At 40.3% G+C, this 19,646-nt stretch overlaps 1 protein-coding gene across 1 annotated transcript in view; it reads left to right on the forward strand.

Annotated features, from left to right (window-relative positions):
• Positions 1-34: 34 nt before the first annotated feature.
• The window catches only part of LOC112115862 (protein crumbs homolog 1), a 193,831-nt gene continuing 174,219 nt past the window's right edge, over positions 35-19,646 (forward strand). The window contains exon 1 of the mRNA XM_026655619.1: positions 35-134. Within this exon, the coding sequence (XP_026511404.1) occupies positions 35-134 (100 nt within the window). The remainder of the gene's footprint in view (positions 135-19,646) is intronic.

The raw sequence follows: 19,646 nt of genomic DNA on the forward strand, positions 1-19,646 counted from the left end.
AACATGGAAGAACTCTGGTTCATATATAGGCCTAATGACGCCATCAGAGGCAGCTATAATTTATCTGCTTACACTCCTGGAATGCAAGAAGAGGCCAGCCAGCACTCCCACCACTTCTGAACACTGCAAAGGAGGTATGTCTGAGTGGGGTGGGGCCTTTGTCCTACCATCTGTCCAGCACAGTTCAGCAATCTGTAGTTAACCTGACATTTTAGGCTAGCAGTTCAGAAATCCCTCCTTTCCTGACAGGAATAGCAGCTACATGGGGAAACAGTTCTGTGCCCAGAATCTCAGAAACATTTTTTTAGTGCACCAGTAGGCTTGGCAGATTTTGCAAAATGACTGTGAATTTTCAAATCTAACCCTTTCACTTCATAGTCCATTGATCAGCTGCAAATTGGCATAGTTGTGAAGCTTGTGTTCTGTCCTTTCTACAGGAACAGGGTGTTCTGCTTCACTTCTCAGTCCTGTTCTGGCTAAAGAAAAAAGAGCTCAACACAAGAGCAAAATCAAGAGCTCGAGAGAAAAGAAAAAATAGTAAGAAAAATGATTTTAAACTGCTAAAAGAAAATGGACTCTCAAAAGAAAAACATATTTTTACTAAACAATATGCAAAATAAAACTTAATTACAAGATATTTCTGCACAAAAATGACAGGGTAAAAGTAATGTCAGACTGTTGTCTTATTGACACCTGCTTTTGTCAGTGTTGTGTGGAATAGATGCACATGTAATTGTTCCTATTACTAGGTTCCTGGCTAAATGTGTGAACAGACCTTTGAAAAATTTGTGACAGAGTCAAATAGCTTTCTATTGCCTCAGTGGAGACTGCTCACTATCCAGAGGACTGCCAAGACTTATTCAAACCGGTTTACGTATTCCGACCAATTACCCAAATAGCGACATCAGTCCGAGATCATTCTGGATCTGAGCTACTTCCCAAGTATATTAACCCTGGGGCTGGCAGAGAGTGTGATTCTGGTGGGATCCATGGTTCTGTCAGGAATCCAACTACCGGAGCCCAGCTTAAGGCTGGGATTGGAGGGGACTAGAGAATGTGGTCTGAGTTCAGTCGAGAGGGTGAAGGCCAGAAGCATCAATCCATACCAGTCTCACTCTGTAGGATGAGCTCAGGGTTGAGGTCGATGAGCTATACCAGGTCCGAGCCAAGTGAGTCAGTCAAAGTAGGGTTAGAGGAACAGAGATAGAGGAAGGTGTCAGGAGCAGATGCCAGGACCAGTAGCAGGAGCAAGGCATCCTGAGTGTACAGCAGGGTCTGTTTGCAGCAGCAAGCCAGGCATCCATTTAGAGTAGCACAGACAGCCCACGTGTGTTTTTCTAAGGTCCTAAATAGCGTGGCTTGGCCAATCAGGAAATGCTGTCGGCTCTGCCAGTGTAGACATCTAGTGATACTTGAAGCTGTAGGGGTCATAGGCTGCTGTTTCCCACTTTGCCAGAGCTGCTGGGTGGTTGCCATGTCTACGCCACCACCCAGGAGCCAGCAGATGTGTGTTTCAGACCCACAGATCCTCACAGGTTCTGGCAGACTCCATGAATCTAAAGGTTCCAGGTAGGTGTATATTTCAGTGCCCAAAAATGTAATGGCAATGTCTACCTTATTTTCTAAGTTAATGGAAAGGACATCCACACTGGTGGTGGAACTAAATAAAGTATTAGATTACAGCTGTTCTCTGAGTTGGTCACATGTAATTTAAAGTCAGCTGCCATGATACAGCCCAGCCATGGCTACAATACTAGGGTCAAATCCTGCTTGCCTTACTCACATGAGCTTTAGTCCAGCTTGCTTGGTTTATTTTCTTGAGGTTAGTTGGACAACTTGCATGAGTAAAGCAAGCAGCATTTCACTCCCTAGTCAAGGCCTTCAGTGACTCCGTACTTTAAAGTTAAAGGAAAAAATGTTGTCCATTGGTTAGATGACCTAACTGGGAGTCTGAACTGCACAGCTCCAGGCAAGTTAGTTACACCCTAAATTGACTTACACCCTGTGTAACTCCGTTGACTTCAGTAGGGTAGTGTGGGATACAGAATGTGGCTGCTTACCTCTAATTGGCTCAGTTTACCCATCTGCAAAATGGATATCGTAATAATTACTTGCCTCAACCATATTAAGAGACCAAATTAGTTGCTTGTAAAGGAGTTGGATGTGCTTGATAAAAGATGCTATATTGATAGTATTACAGAAATTAAAATGTTGCATACTTTATATGGGTTTCAAATGTATTTTTATAATCCACCTGTTTTAAATTGCCTCTATTTACCATTCTCTTGATGAAAGTTTTCCTAAAATCTATTTATTATGCAGGGATTAAAAGACCTCCCTGTATACTCTGCATTTTCTTTTCTTCTGGTAGCAGTTTGAAGATGTGTGCTGACTGTAAAGTATTCCATGATGCTTCGACTATGAAAAGCATTATAGAAAGCCAACTAATACTTTATTATATTCTATCTGGATGATTTAGGATATCTGTGCCACAGATGAGGAACATGTGTTATTTTTATTACAGAGCTTGCAGTACTGATCTCATTACATTATCTTTTTATTTAAGTTAGCACCTGAATAACTTGAGGTCATTTTGTTTCCCTACCAAGACAATTATTTAGGACATTTCTCTTTAAAGAGAAAAATATAGTATTACTGTGACTTCCACAGCCAAACTAGTAATTTAAAGGCATTGGTGCACAGCAAAACATTTATTTCAGAAATTATATTTATGTGGGGTCAAAGCCTGGAGTCTTTACTCAGACAAAACTTTGATTGGCCCAAACCCTGACCTGGTTGCTCCATTGGTCCCTATTGCAAGATGCATCCTTGCTGGTGATACACATCTGTGGCAAAATTTAGCTATCATCTAACACAAGGCTGACAATAAGTACTGCAAGGCAAGGAATAGCTAAAGCCCCGAGGAAAGGCAACACATTACAACATAAACCAGAGTGCATGCATCAGGTGTGGAAAATCTGGAACTGAAGGGAAATAGTACTGAGTTTGTGCAGGAGGACTAATGTTCTATTATCTTGCACTCTGCCTCTGTGAAGCATTCATGAGAAAGCAGCTACCTAAAAAAAAATCTGCCTGCTGCTAGCTAATAATAAATGCCAGTTACTAGGTGTTTTAATTGCCAATGGGCAGGAGGGAACCATTTAAAAAAAGCAATTCTCTTTATCATCATTATTCAACAACAGCTTTGTAATATCATGTCTTAAATTTTCAAACTGTAACCTATACATAGATTATTCAACTACTTTTATTTCTGTTCATGTAATACTCAGTTTACACGAGAAAACAAACAAATGTTGCACAGATTCTAAAGGAAATACTGATCAGCCAGGAAAATTATCCTCTAGTGGTATCGGAACTAAAAGAAAGAGGAAAAGAAAATGATCAATCTTAATAGGAATAGTATCACACAATCAAGAAAGAATATGCTCTATGGCGGAGAGGCAGATGTGGGGATAATCAGTGTTAAAGACATGTCAAAGTTGAAAAATATCACTTATATCAGAGGAAAAAAAAGATGTAGGTATTGAAGTTTGTTGGCCAGAGGTGAAAAGAGATATTCTAAAAGAAATCACATTGATTGGTAGAGTGTGAAACACATACTGTATTGTAACCACCACAAGTGGAGCAATCAGAACTACAGAGACAGCACTTAGGTGAAAGACAGTTGATTGCAATGTGAAGACATGAGATTGTGAGAATCAAATGCAGGGGAAATGGTTTAATGACGGAATTAAGTGACTGCAAAAATGTCATCAAGGCTAAATTGTATTTATATGCAAATTGAATTTATATCTCATGTTTGCTGCATACAAAATAGTATTAATAATGGGGTTTCTTCCTACCTATTCCTTCAACTTCTTCAGTGAATCAGGAGCATCGTGATCTGAAATTAATATGGTGAGAAGCACATTTAAATTCCAGGACAGCAATGGCTAGCAAAGAGGAAAAAACATTTTATATAGACCTTTTAAAAATGTGGAGGGGAATTTCAAGAATGGAGAGATGTTATGCTGAAGAAGAGTGGTCTCTTTTGGCTGCCGTGAAGATGATACACATTTTATGAACTAGCATAAGGATTAGGATTTGTCCATACACTAGCTTTGTATCTTGTAATAATGGTCTAGTTAGGAGAGCATGTAATTGTTTTGATCAATGAGAAAACATGGATGTTTATAGGGCAGTGGTTCCCAAACTTGTTCTGCCGCTTGTGCACGGAAAGCCCCTGGCGGGCCGAGCCAGTTTGTTTACCTGCTGTGTCCACAGGTTCAGCCGATCGCGGCTCCCACTGGCCGCGGTTTGCTGCTCCAGGCCAATGGGAGCTGCTGGAAGCGGCGGCAAGTACGTCCCTCAGCCCGCGCTGCTTCCAGCAGCTCCCATTGGCCTGGAGCAGTGAACCGCAGCCACTGGGAGCTGCGATTGGCTGAACCTGCGGACGTGGCAGGTAAACAAACCGGCCCAGCCCGCCAGGGGCTTTCCCTGCACAAACGGCGGAACACGTTTGGGAACCACTGTTATAGGGTATTCTTATAATCTAAAATAGGTGGCATGTCTTTGTTCCTGTGGATTTGTATAGAAGCACAGACTTTATATAATTTTTGCATGAATAAGAGTAAGATATTTTTTATTCACAGTTATAAGAGACATGTATTTGAAGGATGGATAATGTTGGTTTAGATTTAATAGTTATTGTGACTGTTTTGCTGCAAGGCAGAGCTAAGGACTTTTTAATCAATGTGATAACTATAGATTTTTTGAGTCCTTGCCATATAAACAATTCTGATCATACACTTCTGAAAATCATGAAGAAAAAAGTTTACTCCACTGTTACAGTGAATACACGAAATTCAGACCAATAGTTCTTCCACATACAAATTTGGAGGGATGGCGGGGGCGGGTCTGTCTGATTAAAATAAGCATTATATTTGAGATTGCAACCTTAACTATGGAGTTACACCAGTGTCTTTTTAATCTAAGTAAGATTAATTTAATCATTCATCATAACTCCAGCACAATAATATTTATCAAATTCTTATTTGCAGTGACTACAGCCACAAAAACATTGAGGGATTAATGAAAATTGCAATGGGAAAAGTCAAGCTTCCAAATAAAATAAATAATAATTAACAATTTAAACCTAAATTCTATTAGGTACTCAGCATTGAACTCAATGGCATAATTTAATCTAACAGAAGAAATTCCCAAAAGGCAGAACACTATTTTCATGTTCATATACTTATGCTCATGTATTTCACAGAGTAATTTTAGAAATAAACTAAATAGCTGGCAATGAGACAAAGTAGTGAAGCAAAATATAAATCAAAGGAAAGATTTAAAGACAGAGAAAGCTGATTGACCATTAAAGTGGACTTTAATATGGAATTATGGTTGTCTGCAAAATGTTACTGTTTCTCACTAGGAATACAGTTCACTGTAAGGTTTGCATCTGATTAGATTTGGCTAGAAGAGTCAATCTGGAACCCCATCAGAGAGATTGGAGGTCTTTTTCAGAATCAACTGGTGGTGGGAAGGCACAGATGAAGCTATAGGCCTGAAAGAAGGGAGTGGCTGGATTTCCAATTCAGATACTGAACAAGCAGAAGGGAGGAAAGGGTCGCAGCCCTGTTTAGAAGTGGACTATCGAAGCCCCACTGATAGGAGGATGAGGGATGGGGGGAGGGCTCAAGTGGCACCTGAGCCTGATTGAGGTGGAAGCGAAGAAAAGGCTAGAAAGCTGGGGAAAGGTGCTTTAAAATGGGTTGGTTTCAGTGTGTAGAAAAGGTTGATGTTCCAGTCAGTGGACACAGAGTATTTTACCCACCATCAATTACTGAGAAATAACAACTCCCTCAAACTAAGGTCCTGATTCAGCAAAGTACTTAAGCACATGAACAATCCCATCCCCATTCAGCAAACTGTTAAAGCTTGTGCTTAACTTTAAACATGTAAGTTCCATTGAATTCATGCTTAAAGTTAAGCATGTGCTTGAGTACTTTGCTGAATAAAGGTTAAACTTCCTTTGAGTCAAAGGAAAATACCAGGAAAACCGAAATTAGTAAGCATTATTTTTTTAACATAGCAACAGCCAAACAGATGTTTAAGGGTACACAACCATTTTTTCCCTAGACCTAGGGACATGCAGTCTATGTAGTGAGATTTATCCCAGAGCAAACTTTTATGTCTGAGTTTATAAACTCCCAGAAAACCAGGATTTGTAATGGAAATGATAGTAGATTCTTACCTAGAACTTGGAACTATAAATATGATCTAATGAAGACAAGAGCACTTGGGCAAAATCCCCTTTTAATGGACCTGCATTGCTGTACATAGAATAGAAAAGACACTATGAATAACTAACCAAAGACGAAGGGAATAGCTCTGGCTTTTGCAACTAAAATGAAATTGCTCTATGTTTCTAATCCATTTTGTAAGGGGGGGTTAATACAGTAGGAATGCAAAATGTACAAAGTGTTATTATTAGCAATGGTTCTTTAATGTTATATCAGAGAGCGTGTGATATAATGGAGCCTTCAATAAAGAATAAAATATGTTGTTTTCTGAAAGCCTGAAAGATTACCCTGGAATTGTGTGTGAAATATCAGCTAGGCATTTAGTGGCACAGTTCTATAATAGAAAGCCAGGGGGAAAGACTCCAATCCAGCCAGCAGAGAAATCTGCACCAGGTTTGAAAAATCACCCAAACATGCTCAACTAAAATCTTAACAAGCACAACTGCCTTTTGAATCAAAGTCTGTAGGTTTGCAGTGAACATGCTGAGAAGAGTCACGGGCAGAGATGGCATGTAGTGGACTCTGTGCCTTGGCTATCATCCTGGCTTAGAGGTAAGGAGAAAGCAGTAAAGATCAGAACCAGCCCCTTGGCAACTAGGCAACTTAGAGGAGGATGTCCTATCAAGATGAATATGGCTCATTCAAGAATTAACTCTCTACTCATCTTCTACCTCAGTTTTTTGCTGCTCATCCATTTAAAAAGTAAGTGTTGCTCTTTTTCTTATCATTCCGACATGTCCTAGGGCTAGGTGGCTAGATAAACACCTCTGGCAGAAAGCTCATTTTGTCAGGAAGCCTCTAAGCTATTGGTTAAAGATGCCAAAATGAGTCGGTCCAGGGAACTATAAGTTTTATAAATTCATAGAACAGATGGCTTTAAGATCTGAGTATGCACACTGTTTGATGTTAGTAGAGAATGAAAGCATTTACATTTTTTTGTGTCTGAATATTCAAAGTTTGGTGCTAGGAAACCCATAAGAAATATTCACATAAAAATACACATCCATTTTAAACTTTGCACTTTTGGAACCTTACAAACAGTCCATTTAAACCTGGGATGTTTAAAATGATGTGTTAATATGGAGATTGTTCTTTTGTTTCCTAATCCAACATATTACTTTTTATACTAACTGCTCATCTAAATTATGTATTGTTATTGTGTCCATCACGGTACTGTCTAAGCACTACTGTGCAATCATTTTTTTAAAAACTGTAAGAAAATTAAACAAATATGATTTGTTTTGTGGGTTAAATGCCTTGAGTTTAACCTTTGTAAATATCAACATTAGTTGACATTTAGTCTGATCATTTTTATTAAAGAAATCTCTTCAGCAGACTTCCACATAAGCAGAAGTATGCACAATGGGTTTCCTTGATAATTTTGTCAGCTGGATGACAGTAAATAGAATCCAAGGAGACTAAATGGCCTCAGCTGGTAAGCTGATGTATGTTTATGAAAGGCAGTAGCTACTGAACATGTTTAAAATGAAGACAGCGAGAGTGTGTGTCTGTGTGAAGAGGCTGTGTGATTTGTGACTGTTGAGTCTGAATTGCAATAAGACAAAGCTTTGAGCAGCTGCCATAAAAGAAGACTTGGCATTAGCATACAGTGTTTTGTAATCTGGGTCACCTTCTGTTGCTGCATCAGTCAGATTGTTACTTGTACAGTTTACAGCTCAACGTAAATCAGACCCTGAAAACCCAGCAGAAACATTTACATGAATTAGCACTGTTAAAAAAACAACAACAAAACTTTAGAGCCAGGAAGATTAATGTGACATATATTATACATTCAAGTATAGTTTCTGATTAGTTTTCTTACTGGAAGATGTATTGCGTTATGTAGTCATTGCTTGCACCAATGTTCTTTTCCAAACATCTCACAACAGGACAACTATTGGAAAAAGACTTCTTGGAACTTTTATTTTCAAGATGCAGTTTTTATAGTCACTGTACTATTTCATAAACAAACAGCCTTTAAATCTCTATGTAAATGTCTCTTGGAGAGAATCCTCTATCGTAATTAAAGGAACTGAAATGATGATAATGAAGAAATTTCATTTATACACAGTGCAGGCAAATTACAGTATAACTGATACTGTGTTAAAGGGGAAAACATAGAATGCTTATAAAAGTAAGAATGTTATAGTAAAAGTATCACACACACAAGGCACTGATAGATGCTTAGGCCCTTGACTGTAAGCCACAAGCAGTAACCCAGAGGCAGTACAGAAGCAACAAAAATAAAATAAATGTGCAGGGCTCAGTCCTGGGTTTGGCTGAGCCTGGCTTGATGTACGACCCCAGGGGAGGCAAAAGTTGTTTGTCACCGTTAAACTCCCTTCCCCAGTATTGGGGCCCAAATCAGCCCCGGCACAAACTAAAGCAGACTCTTGGCCTTCTTCCTTTCTCTAGATATGTCCATATGTGAGGAGGGCTAGCAAGGGGTTGCCTTATATCACCTGAGGATTCCCTGTACTGATTGAATCCTTAGACTGCTAAGTCTGGTTTGTGACTGCTTTGCACTGGCGCGGAACAACCACAGCAAGGACTGGACCAATATAGATTTTTAAGTACTGCACTTTCTGCAATCTCGACAGGGTACTTTATTGTATAAAACTTTTTCTAAGAACTTTTTAGCTTCTGATTTTTTTTTAGTGGTAAACAAAATAGTTGATTACAACTATTTTCTAAGATAAGTATAAAAGGAGACCATGACATAGGTATAACAAATAGGAGTGTGCAGCAGAACTGAGGCAGTATAAAATATGAGCTACAATATGTATACATGGTTATAAAAGTTGATTTTTTTTCAAGTAATTTTATCCCATTGGACACATCTTTCACCAAATGGTTCATCTGTTAATCTAACACAGGCACTAGGGCCCAGATCCACAAAAGTATTTAGGTGCCTAAGTCCACCATTAAGATTCCACTAACATTCTCAAAAATGCTGCTTAGTAGTTGCCTAACCCCACAGATCCATAACTCCCCAAGGCACCTAAGTTTCCACCAATCGGCATTCGCAAAAGCACCTAAGTGTCAACACCATCTCACAGCTAATGAGCTGCTCAGAGCCCTAGCTTAAGCCGAAGCCCCCAAGCGGGGTTCTCAAAACTAGGCAGGAGAATGTTTATCTCGCCAGTGGGGTCTGATCCTGTAGGCATGCTCAGAGCACTCATAAAACCTGATACCTGACACAAAAGACAGCTGGGGTGAGCAGGTCAGGAATTTTTCGAGGAAGAGGTTGGGTGTGTTTTGCAGGAACGTCACAATTTTGTCAATTTTGGAAATGTTTTGTTTCACCTTTTATATTTTATTATTATAATTTATATTATATAAAAATTGAAATGTTTCAACTTTTACATAATATTATTATAAATTATAATGTAAAAGTCAAAACAATAGTCAGCTGAAATGTTCCGACCTTATTGAAATGAAACGTTTTAGTAAGATTTAAATGAAATTTTTCAGAATATTTCCTTTGTGATTTTTTTTTTTTTTTTTTTTTTACTTTTTGTCCTGATTTGGGATGAGATGAAATTTCAAAATCTCAGAATATCTGTGAGAGAGCAATTCCATTTTTCTACCAGCTTTACTTAGCGCATGGGTGTGGGTTCAGCATTATGATGGCCCTGGGCTGGATTCACCCCTGCCTTGCATCTTGTACAATCAATTACACCTGTGCAGAGCAAGTGCCAACTGAATGCACAGTGGTACCAAATCAGAATAATAGTATTTACCACACACTTTGCACAAGTGTAAATGTCTGCATAAGGTCAAGGCAGTGGAGAATCAGACACCATGTCTCTAAGCGGGGTTATCTGCTGAGTAGGATGTATCCAGCCTCACCAGTTGGCAAGTGCATATATTTCTGTCACCAATGAGTACTAGCTGGCAGATGGTGGACACTCCTACATAGAAGAACAGCAGAGTACAGTGCTATGGCACAGTGCCCTGGCCAGCAGGATACCGCCTTGCTTCTCATTCTTCCATTGGGCAAGGTGGGATTTGACTCTGACTTGGGTGAGGGTCTATAATAGATTTAAGAACTGACTCTACAAGGTGTTGAGTGCCCTTGTATCTCATTGAAGATCGGAAGAATCTGCCAGTAGGGCTTCTTTTTAACCATGTTTTAATTTTATATTCACATAGAAATATCTAAAACAGAAATAATATTACTTAGCATGGACTTCAGATGAATTAGCATTTGCAAATTATTGTGAATTTGCTATAAAAAGATTTTTCCACACAAATCCAGAACACAAGATAATTTAAAAGGACAACTCAAGGTGCTTTATTATCAAGTGTCAGTCTCCACCTATGTGACACAGAGATAATATTTACCTCAAACAGTGTTAAGAGGATTAGTTATTTAATTCTTGTATAACATGATGCAAGTGTTGAGTACATGGAAAACCTTCATTTTATTAAAGTCTTGGGGGACATCCAAAACTTTCATAATACTGGGAATTTGTATAATTGGGGAACATATAATAGCCTTATGTAAAGTTGGGGGACAACAGCTTTTTTAATTAAACAGAGTTTTGTAAAATTGCAGTTAATAAATTTGTGTTTTACTTGTTATTAGATGTACTCACGTCACTTAACATCAAAATGTACAGCAAGAGGGATTTCAGTCAGCAAACCACCGCCCAGAAAAATAAAATATTATCCTCTCTCAAACAATATCTAATTCCTTGTTGATGCTATTTGTGTTAAGTTACATCACTCCACTTTCACACATCCCTCTCTTCATGTAACTATTATTCACTTCTTCAGAAGCTATCCTTTAAGAGTTACTTTCTCAAACCCCATCTCTTAAGTGACCTCACTGGAAGAGATGGAGCAGCAACAGCACAGAATGTTCAAAACACTCATGTGGCAAAGGAAACATTTGTTTTGAAAAAAAATCTTTGTCCTGCTATGGCGTTGATATACAGTGGTACCCGTTAAAACATAGGCATTTGTCCATAGTTACTAAACCATGGAATCTGAAAGAAATACTCCAGTAACTCAGGTATTCAACTGTGGTAAGCTGACTTTTTAATAGTGACCACAGTATATTCAGGATGGCAAATGTCTTCTGTGATTATCCGATGTTTCAGCTCCCATTTAATCTCAGCATTTATATCAGGCTCTTCACCATGGTATCTGAGCACTGTTCTTTATTTAATCACCCTCCAAATCCATTTGTTGCCTAGTATATTCCAGTGCCAGGTGCACTATCCCCTAGGAAACAGAGAATAATTACATATGAAATGTATTAGTCTGATCACTGGCATGACCTGAGGTGCCCAGCATCCCCACCCACAAATACACACAGCAGGAAATAAACATTGATAGCACTGGGAGCTTTGGTTCTTGTCTGACTTACACTGAGTCCCATGGAATACTTGATATTTTTCTTTCCTTAAAGTCAGTTGCACTTCCTGAGCTGGCATCCTGAGAGCAGTTCTCCCTCCCATCCATCAGCAAGAAGCAGTACTCCTCATGGAAGAGGCAATACAGAGTAGTGCAGTGGTGAGGCAGGGATGAGTAAGATAGCAGAAGAGGTGCAAAGGCTGCTCGTGAGGACTGTTCAACATGCAGTTTTCTCTGATTGTGAAAAAATGTCAGAGGGATAAATGATGAGCTTTCCCAAGTTTCATCCTAGACTTGATTTTAACAAATAGGGAGGAACTCGTTGAGCATTTGAAAGTAGAAGGCAGCTTGGGTGAAAGTGATCATGAAATCATAGAGTTTGCAATTCTAAGGAAGGGTAGAAGGGAGTACAGCAAAATAGAGACAATGGATTTCAGGAAGGCGGATTTTGGTAAGCTCAGAGAGCTGATAGGTAAGGTCCAATGGAAATCAAGACTGAGGGGAAAAACAACTGAGGAGAGTTGGCAGTTTTTCAAAGGGACACTATTAAGGGCCCAAAAGCAAGCTATTCCGCTGGTTAGGAAAGATAGAAAATGTGGCAAAAGACCACCTTGGCTTAACCATGAGATCTTGCATGATCTAAAAAATAAAAAGGAGTCATATAAAAAATGGAAACTAGGACAGATTACAAAGGATGAATATAGGCAAACAACACAGGAATGCAGGGGCAAGATTAGAAAGGCAAAGGCACAAAATGAGCTCAAATAAAGGGAAACAAGAAGAATTTTTATCAATACATTAGAAGCAAGAGGAAGACCAAAGACAGGGTAGGCCCACTGCTCAGTGAAGAGGGAGAAACAGTAACAGGAAACTTGGAAATGGCAGAGATGCTTAATGACTTCTTTGTTTCGGTCTTCACCGAGAAGTCTGAAGGAATGCCTAATATAATGAATGCTAATGGGAAGGGGGTAGGTTTAGCAGATAAAATTAAAAAAGAACCAGTTAAAAATCACTTAGAAAAGTTAGATGCCTGCAAGTCACCAGGGCCTGATGAAATGCATCCTAGAATACTCAAGGAGCTAATAGAGGAGGTATCTGAGCCTCTTGCTATTAACTTTGGAAAATCATGGGAGACGGGAGAGATTCCAGAAGACTGGAAAAGGGCAAATATAGTGCCCATCTATAAAAAGGGAAATAAAAACAACCCAGGAAACTACAGACCAGTTAGTTTAACTTCTGTTTCAGGGAAGATAATGGAGCAAGTAATTAAGGAAATCATCTGCAAACACTTGGAAGGTGGTAAGGTGATAGGGAATAGCCAGCATGGATTTGTAGAGAACAAATCATGTCAAACCAATCTGATAGCTTTCTTTGATAGGATAACAAGTCTTGTGGATAAGGGAGAAGCTGTGGATGTGGTATACCTAGACTTTAGTAAGGCATTTGATACGGTCTCGCATGATATTCTTATCGATAAACTAGGCAAATACAATTTAGATGGGGCTACTATAAGGTGGGTGCATAACTGGCTGGATAACCGTACTCAGAGAGTAGTTATTAATGGTTCCCAATCCTGCTGGAAAGGCATAACAAGTGGGGTTCCACAGGGGTCTGTTTTGGGACCGGCTCTGTTCAATATCTTCATTAACGACTTAGATATTGGCATAGAAAGTACGCCTATTAAGTTTGCAGATGATACCAAAATGGGAGGGATTGCAACTGCTTTGGAGGACAGGGTCATAATTCAAAATGATCTGGACAAATTGGAGAAATGGTCTGAGTTAAACAGGATGAAGTTTAACAAAGACAAATGCAAAGTGCTCCACTTAGGAAGGAACAATCAGTTTTACACATACAGAATGGGAAGAGACTGTCTAGGAAGGAGTACAGCAGAAAGGGATCTAGGGGTTATAGTGGACAACAAGCTAAATATGAGTCAACAGTGTGATGCTGTTGCAAAAAAAGCAAACATGATTCTGGGATGAATTAACAGGTGTGTTGTGAGCAAGACATGAGAAGTCATTCTTCCGCTCTGCTCTGCACTGGTTAGGCCTCAACTGGAATATTGTGTCCACTTCTGGGCACCACATTTCAAGAAAGATGTGGAGAAATTGGAGAGGGTCCAGAGAAGAACAACAAGAATGATTAAAGGTCTTGAGAACATGACCTATGAAGGAAGGCTGAAAGAATTGGGTTTATTTAGTTTGGAAAAGAGAAGACAGAGGGGACATGATAGCAGTTTTCAGGTATCTAAAAGGGTGTCATAAGGAGGAGGGAGAAAACTTATTCATCTTAGCCTCTAAGGATAGAACAAGAAGCAATGTGCTTAAACTGCAGCAAGGGAGGTCTAGGTTGGACATTAGGAAAAAGTTCCTAACTGTCAGGGTGGTTAAACACTGGAATAAATTGCCTAGGGAGGTTGTGGAATCTCCATCTCTGAAGATATTTAAGAGTAGGTTAGATAAATGTCTATCAGGGATGGTCTAGACAGTATTTGGTCCTGCCATGCGGGCAGGGGACTGGACTCGATGACCTCTCGAGGTCCCTTCCAGTCCTAGAATCTATGAATCCCATATTCATACCAGGGAAGGGGTGACCTGGAGTTTCAAAGTTCGGATTCAGCTCTAGATCTGTAAGTGTTCAGATCTGGGGGGGTTGTGGGGGGGGGGTTGATGTATGTCGTCTGTATACAGTGAGCATGACAGAAGTGTCTAATGTACAGTTCAGCAGATTCATTTACGTGGGATATGAAAACAATATCTAACTGTAGAACATTTTCTAGACAGGAAACTGTGTTCGCCTGAGACACCACAAGCGATGGTGGCCATTGAGCGCAGTATTTTTAATTTATGTTACAAATAAAATGCGTGAAGTTGCTAGATAAAGCTGATGAAGTGCAGCGGAAAATGCCATCTTTCCCTATTTAAACTCTAAATATAGTAGAACATCTTCCACCTCAGATACTGATGTTAAATTTCTTGAGTGAAACATTGGCCCTACTTTAATATGTCATTGTGAAATTCCCTTTTAATTGAAAGGCTCAGGCCAACATTCTTTGCTTCTTTTCAAATGATTCAATATTTATCTTGTCTGCCATCAGTAAGGTAATTTGCACCTCAGATGCAGACACCCTGCTGTTTGACATGCTGTACAGCACAATCAATTTTAGCTTCTCTCTTTGGCTATCATTTGTAACCACTTGTTCATAACCCTCATTAAAGTGTATGAGGGAGAGACCAAATGTTTTTTGGTGTAAAAAAGTGGAGCTTTTTTATTCAGCTGCAACCTTTTATTTTAGAATTGGCCCAGACTAAGCCTCTGTGACTTCCACATTGAATAACTTCAGTGCTGCACACTCTAGCCCAGTTCAGGAAGGCTCTCTATTCAGGACTGCATATAAAAGGGGGTTACCTTTAGGCAGGAGCTTACGTTCTGTTAAAGTCAATGGGATTTAAGCATGTGCCTCACATTAAACACATGGGTAATTGCTGTTCTGAATATAGAAATACTTAAAGCTCTTGCTTAAATGTTTTCCTGGTCCATATGGGGAAGTCTATGGGTATGCAATAAAATATCTAAGGCACTGAGTCTCAGAGCCTGAGTCAACTGACGCATACAGTTTGGGCTGTGGGGCTAAAAATTTCAGTGTAGATGTTTGAGCTCAGGTTGGAGCTGGCTTCTGAGACCCACCCCCCTTGCAGAGTCTCAGAACTTGGATTCCTTCCCAAGAGCAAACATCTACACTGCAATTTTTAGCCCCACAACCTGAGCCCAAGTCAGCTGACCAGGGCCAGCCGTGGCCATGCTGTGGGTCTTTTATTGTAGTATAGACTTACCCTTATGAGGCCACATTTAAAGAGCACTCAGAAATAACAGCTGGTGCAGAAGATGCCTATTTCCTTGTTAGGTGAAATCAACTGCAGGAAACCTACTGCACTGGTTGCCTGTTTGCTTCTGCTTCAGCTGATTCAAGGTGTCAACTATATTCATAAAGCCCTACATGGTGTGGGCCTCCTGGCTACCTCAGATACCTCCTCATCCCGCAGAAGTTGAGGTCATATGAGGTGCTCAAGCTAATAGAGGCTAAATTTAAAAATCTGGTATTAGTGGCAAAGGATTCTCAGTGAAGGACCAATGATGTTGTAATATGCTTTTTCCATTCATCTGCCAGTGCCCAAGCCTGTTCTTTAAGTCATGGTGAAAAACTCATCTCTTTTCTCAAACATGTGGTAGATGGGGTGCTTTGGTTGAGAGGGAGAGAGATTGCTGCTGTTGGAGAAAAAAATACGAGGAGAATAGGCCATGTCACAGAGCAGATAGCTCCCTAGTTCTGCACTGGCCTACCCCTGCTGCGAGAGCAGCCTAGGGTCTTTTGCCATTGGCATAAAGTCCACTGTAGTGGCAGGGGAGAGCTGGTGAAGGAGCTGACTCAGGCTTTATACCCTTAGAAGTTAACCCTCCAGCAAGGGAATTCTCTGTTGGCAAGTTACATTTTTTAAAATTCAAGATTTGTAATCCAGGCACTTAAAGAACATAACAGTATCCCTAGCAATTTTCTTTCCTTGAAGTATATAGATAATTTTTATAACAGGGAGTATCATCATCAGATACACATATTTCTGCAAAGAGACCAGACTATCAAAATAATTGGAATGATTATTTCTGACCGTCTTAACTGTGATAAATATAGAACCAAAACACGTAAAGGCAGGATACCTTGGAAGAGTAATATTAGACATTAGGCAATAAAGAGACGTTACATGGTACCATACATAAAATGGTCAGTGAAAAAGAGTCGAAACCTGGATTCAAGGAGCACTGAACTTTTGAGCAGCTCAGATATGGATTTACAGCTCCATTACTCTAAAGTGTGCCAAACCAAAACTTTGGGTTCCAATACCACCAAACTTTGGGGAAGTGCAGACCAGGATCCAATCTGGATCTGAACTCTGTCTATAGCTGTAAGAGACTTGCACATGCTATGCCACAACAGCAGTCTAACGTCTTATCAATGTTTTCAACATCAGAAAATTAGGATGCTTCCAGATGTTGTTCAATATACCTGCAATTATACATTGTAGCAGTATGCAGTAGGACTTACAGCATGGTGTGTCTAGTGTCATACATGTAGATGAAATGAGAGGCGTATCACACACATGGTTATTGGCTGTGAAAAAATCATGTAGGCTATGCCAGTGGTTTAACCTTTCCAGATTACTGTACCCTTTTCAAGAGACTGATTTGTCTTTGGACCCCAAGTTTCACCTCACTTAAAAACTACTTACTTACAAAATCAGACAAAAAATACAAAAGTGTCACAGCACACTATTACTGAAAAAGTGCTTACTTTCTCACTTACCGTATAATTATAAAATAAATTGATTGGAATATAAATATTGTACTGAAATTTCAGCATACAGTATATAGAGCAGTATAAACAAGTCACTGCGGGTATGAAATTTTAGTTGGTACTGATTTCACTAGTGCTTCTTATGTAGCCTGTTGTAAAACTAGGCAGATATCTAGATGAGTTGATGTACCCCCTGGAAGACCTCTACGTACCCCAGGGTACACATACCCCTGATTGAGAACCACTATGGCTATGCCACAACACTGCTAGTTTGTGGAAAGATGAAGTCCAGGTGTGTCACATATCTCTCATTTCACAGACATGCACGTCACATACCACAAAATACTGCAACTGATCTCATATATTATATAGGCTACTTCCATGCTGCTGTGTTTGCTTATACATGGCACTATAAAACAATTCAAAGAAAACTGTACCTTTTGTGTTCATCCCAAAGCTGTAATGGTATGAAAGATAGTATCATTAATATTCATGGATAATTTTCAGTTCACTCATTCTCAGATATCCTTTTTTTAAATGAAAATGTCAGAGTTCTCCTACAAAAATCAGTAGAGATGTCTTTTCCATAATATGAACAATATTTGGGAAATATTAAATCAGATAGAAACACAGTAGCTGTGTATCTACGTAATCGAATCATTGCTTTATATACCCAATGTCTTCCATGGAGTCTCGCAAATCCATAGACTATCCCCGAGATTTCCATTTTTCATTTAGAGTTTTATTTAGCTGGCAGATGTGAAAGAACACATGTAGACTGACAAATCAACAATAGCTACATATTTGAACACTTTGATCAAACTAAGGCTGGCATTAATTTCAGTTCAAAATTTTCCCCATTTATCTTTTTCCAATGGTACAGTACATCACTGTTTTCTTTATGATCCCACCAACTTTTGTTCTGATTCTGTCCCTTTTTGGGGACCCTCCAAGCACAAAGAGGCACAGCTAGAGATGCATCCATTTTTTTCATAAAGCCTCCCTACAAGAAAAGCCACCTCAAGTCTTTATTTAAAACTTTGTGTGAATAAAGTTGTACCAGTGGGACAGAAGCTCTGTCATGCCATTAAAGGCCTATATAATGGTAAGTTTTGGGATACACAATGCAGCTCTTGTTATGACTTTTTAGCTACAGTCTATAGACAGCTATGGATTAGGGTTGCCAACTTTCTAATCGCACAAAACCAAACACCCATGCCCCACCCCTTCCCAGAGGCCTCACTCCCACTTGCTCCATCCCCCTCCCGCTGTCGCTCATTCTCCCCCACCCTCACTCACTTTTCATCAGGATTGGGGTGCAAGAGAGGGGTGAGGGCTCCAGCTGGGGGTGCAGGCTCTGGGGTGGGGCCAGGGATGAGAGGTTTGGGGTTCAGGAGAGGGCTCTGGGCTGGGGTAGGGTATTGGGGTGCGGGGTCCCGGCAGCACTTACCATGGCTCCCAGGAAGCCAGGGCCAGCTCCAGGGTTTTTGCCGCCCCGATCTGCGGCGGCAATTCGGCGGGAGGTCCTTCTCTCTGAGCAGGAGTGAGGGACCGTCCGCCGAATTGCCGCTGAATGGCTGGACGTGCCGCCCCTCTCCAGAGTGGCCACCCCAAGCACCTGCTTGGCAAGCTGGTGCCTGGAGCCGGCCCTGCAGGAAGCGGCCGCCCGTTCCCTGCAGTGCAGCCCATAAGTGCATGGGTGGCCAGGGAGGCTCCACGCATTGCCCTTGCACCCGCAGGTGCCATGCCTGCAGCTCCCATTGGTCGCAGTTCCTGGCCAATGAGAGCTGCAGAGCCAGCAATAGGGGTGGGGACAGCGTGCGAAACCTCCCTGGCCACCCATGCGCCAGTTCTGGGAGCCACATGGAGCTAGGGCAGGTAGGGAGCTTGCCTTAGCCCCAGGCCACCACTGCACCGCCGATCAGACTTCTAACAGCCCGGTCAGCGGTGCCAATCAGAACCTCCAGGGTAACTTTTTGACCAGGCGTTCCAGTTGAAAACTGGATGCCTGCCAAGCCTACTATGGATATTGGTCTGCTGCATGTAAGGCAGCAGTTTAAATTAGTTTGTGTACAGAAATTTTGATGAATGGACTAATTACAGTGAATTCCTCTTTTGGGGAAATCCCCACATATTTTGAGATATAAATGAGAAGGGAGCATGTGTTACCAGATAGAATAATAGATGGAGTGAACTCTGCCAAAAATCAAGAAGAACATGGATAACAAGTTGCTCCCATTCTACTGTCTCATAGAAGTTGGCACCGTGTAGCTGTGGACAGACATGGGCCTCCTAACTGCACGTTATCTCTCTAAAATGACCATTGCAAGTGAATTGTGCCAAATGTAGATTAATTTAGGCCCCAATTCTGTGGCTGACTTTGTGTGGGCAGACCTCTGAGCTCAAAGGAGTCATTTGCAAGATCAGGGCCTTAGATTTTAACCCAGTTTTATAACAAACCAATCACCAATGTTGTAGTTGTTGTTTGCTTTATGTTATCATAGACTCTTCACAATGAAGAATCTAATTCTAATGAAATATAATCTAATATTCTTAATAAAAATTCACTGGATAAATTTTTAAATCTAAAACTATCTTCATCCATTACAGTGGCTTCATGACCT

This window comes from Terrapene carolina, unplaced genomic scaffold (assembly GCF_002925995.2).
Source record: "Terrapene carolina triunguis isolate 2854851 unplaced genomic scaffold, T_m_triunguis-2.0 Scaffold210, whole genome shotgun sequence".
NCBI lineage: Eukaryota > Metazoa > Chordata > Testudines > Emydidae > Terrapene > Terrapene triunguis.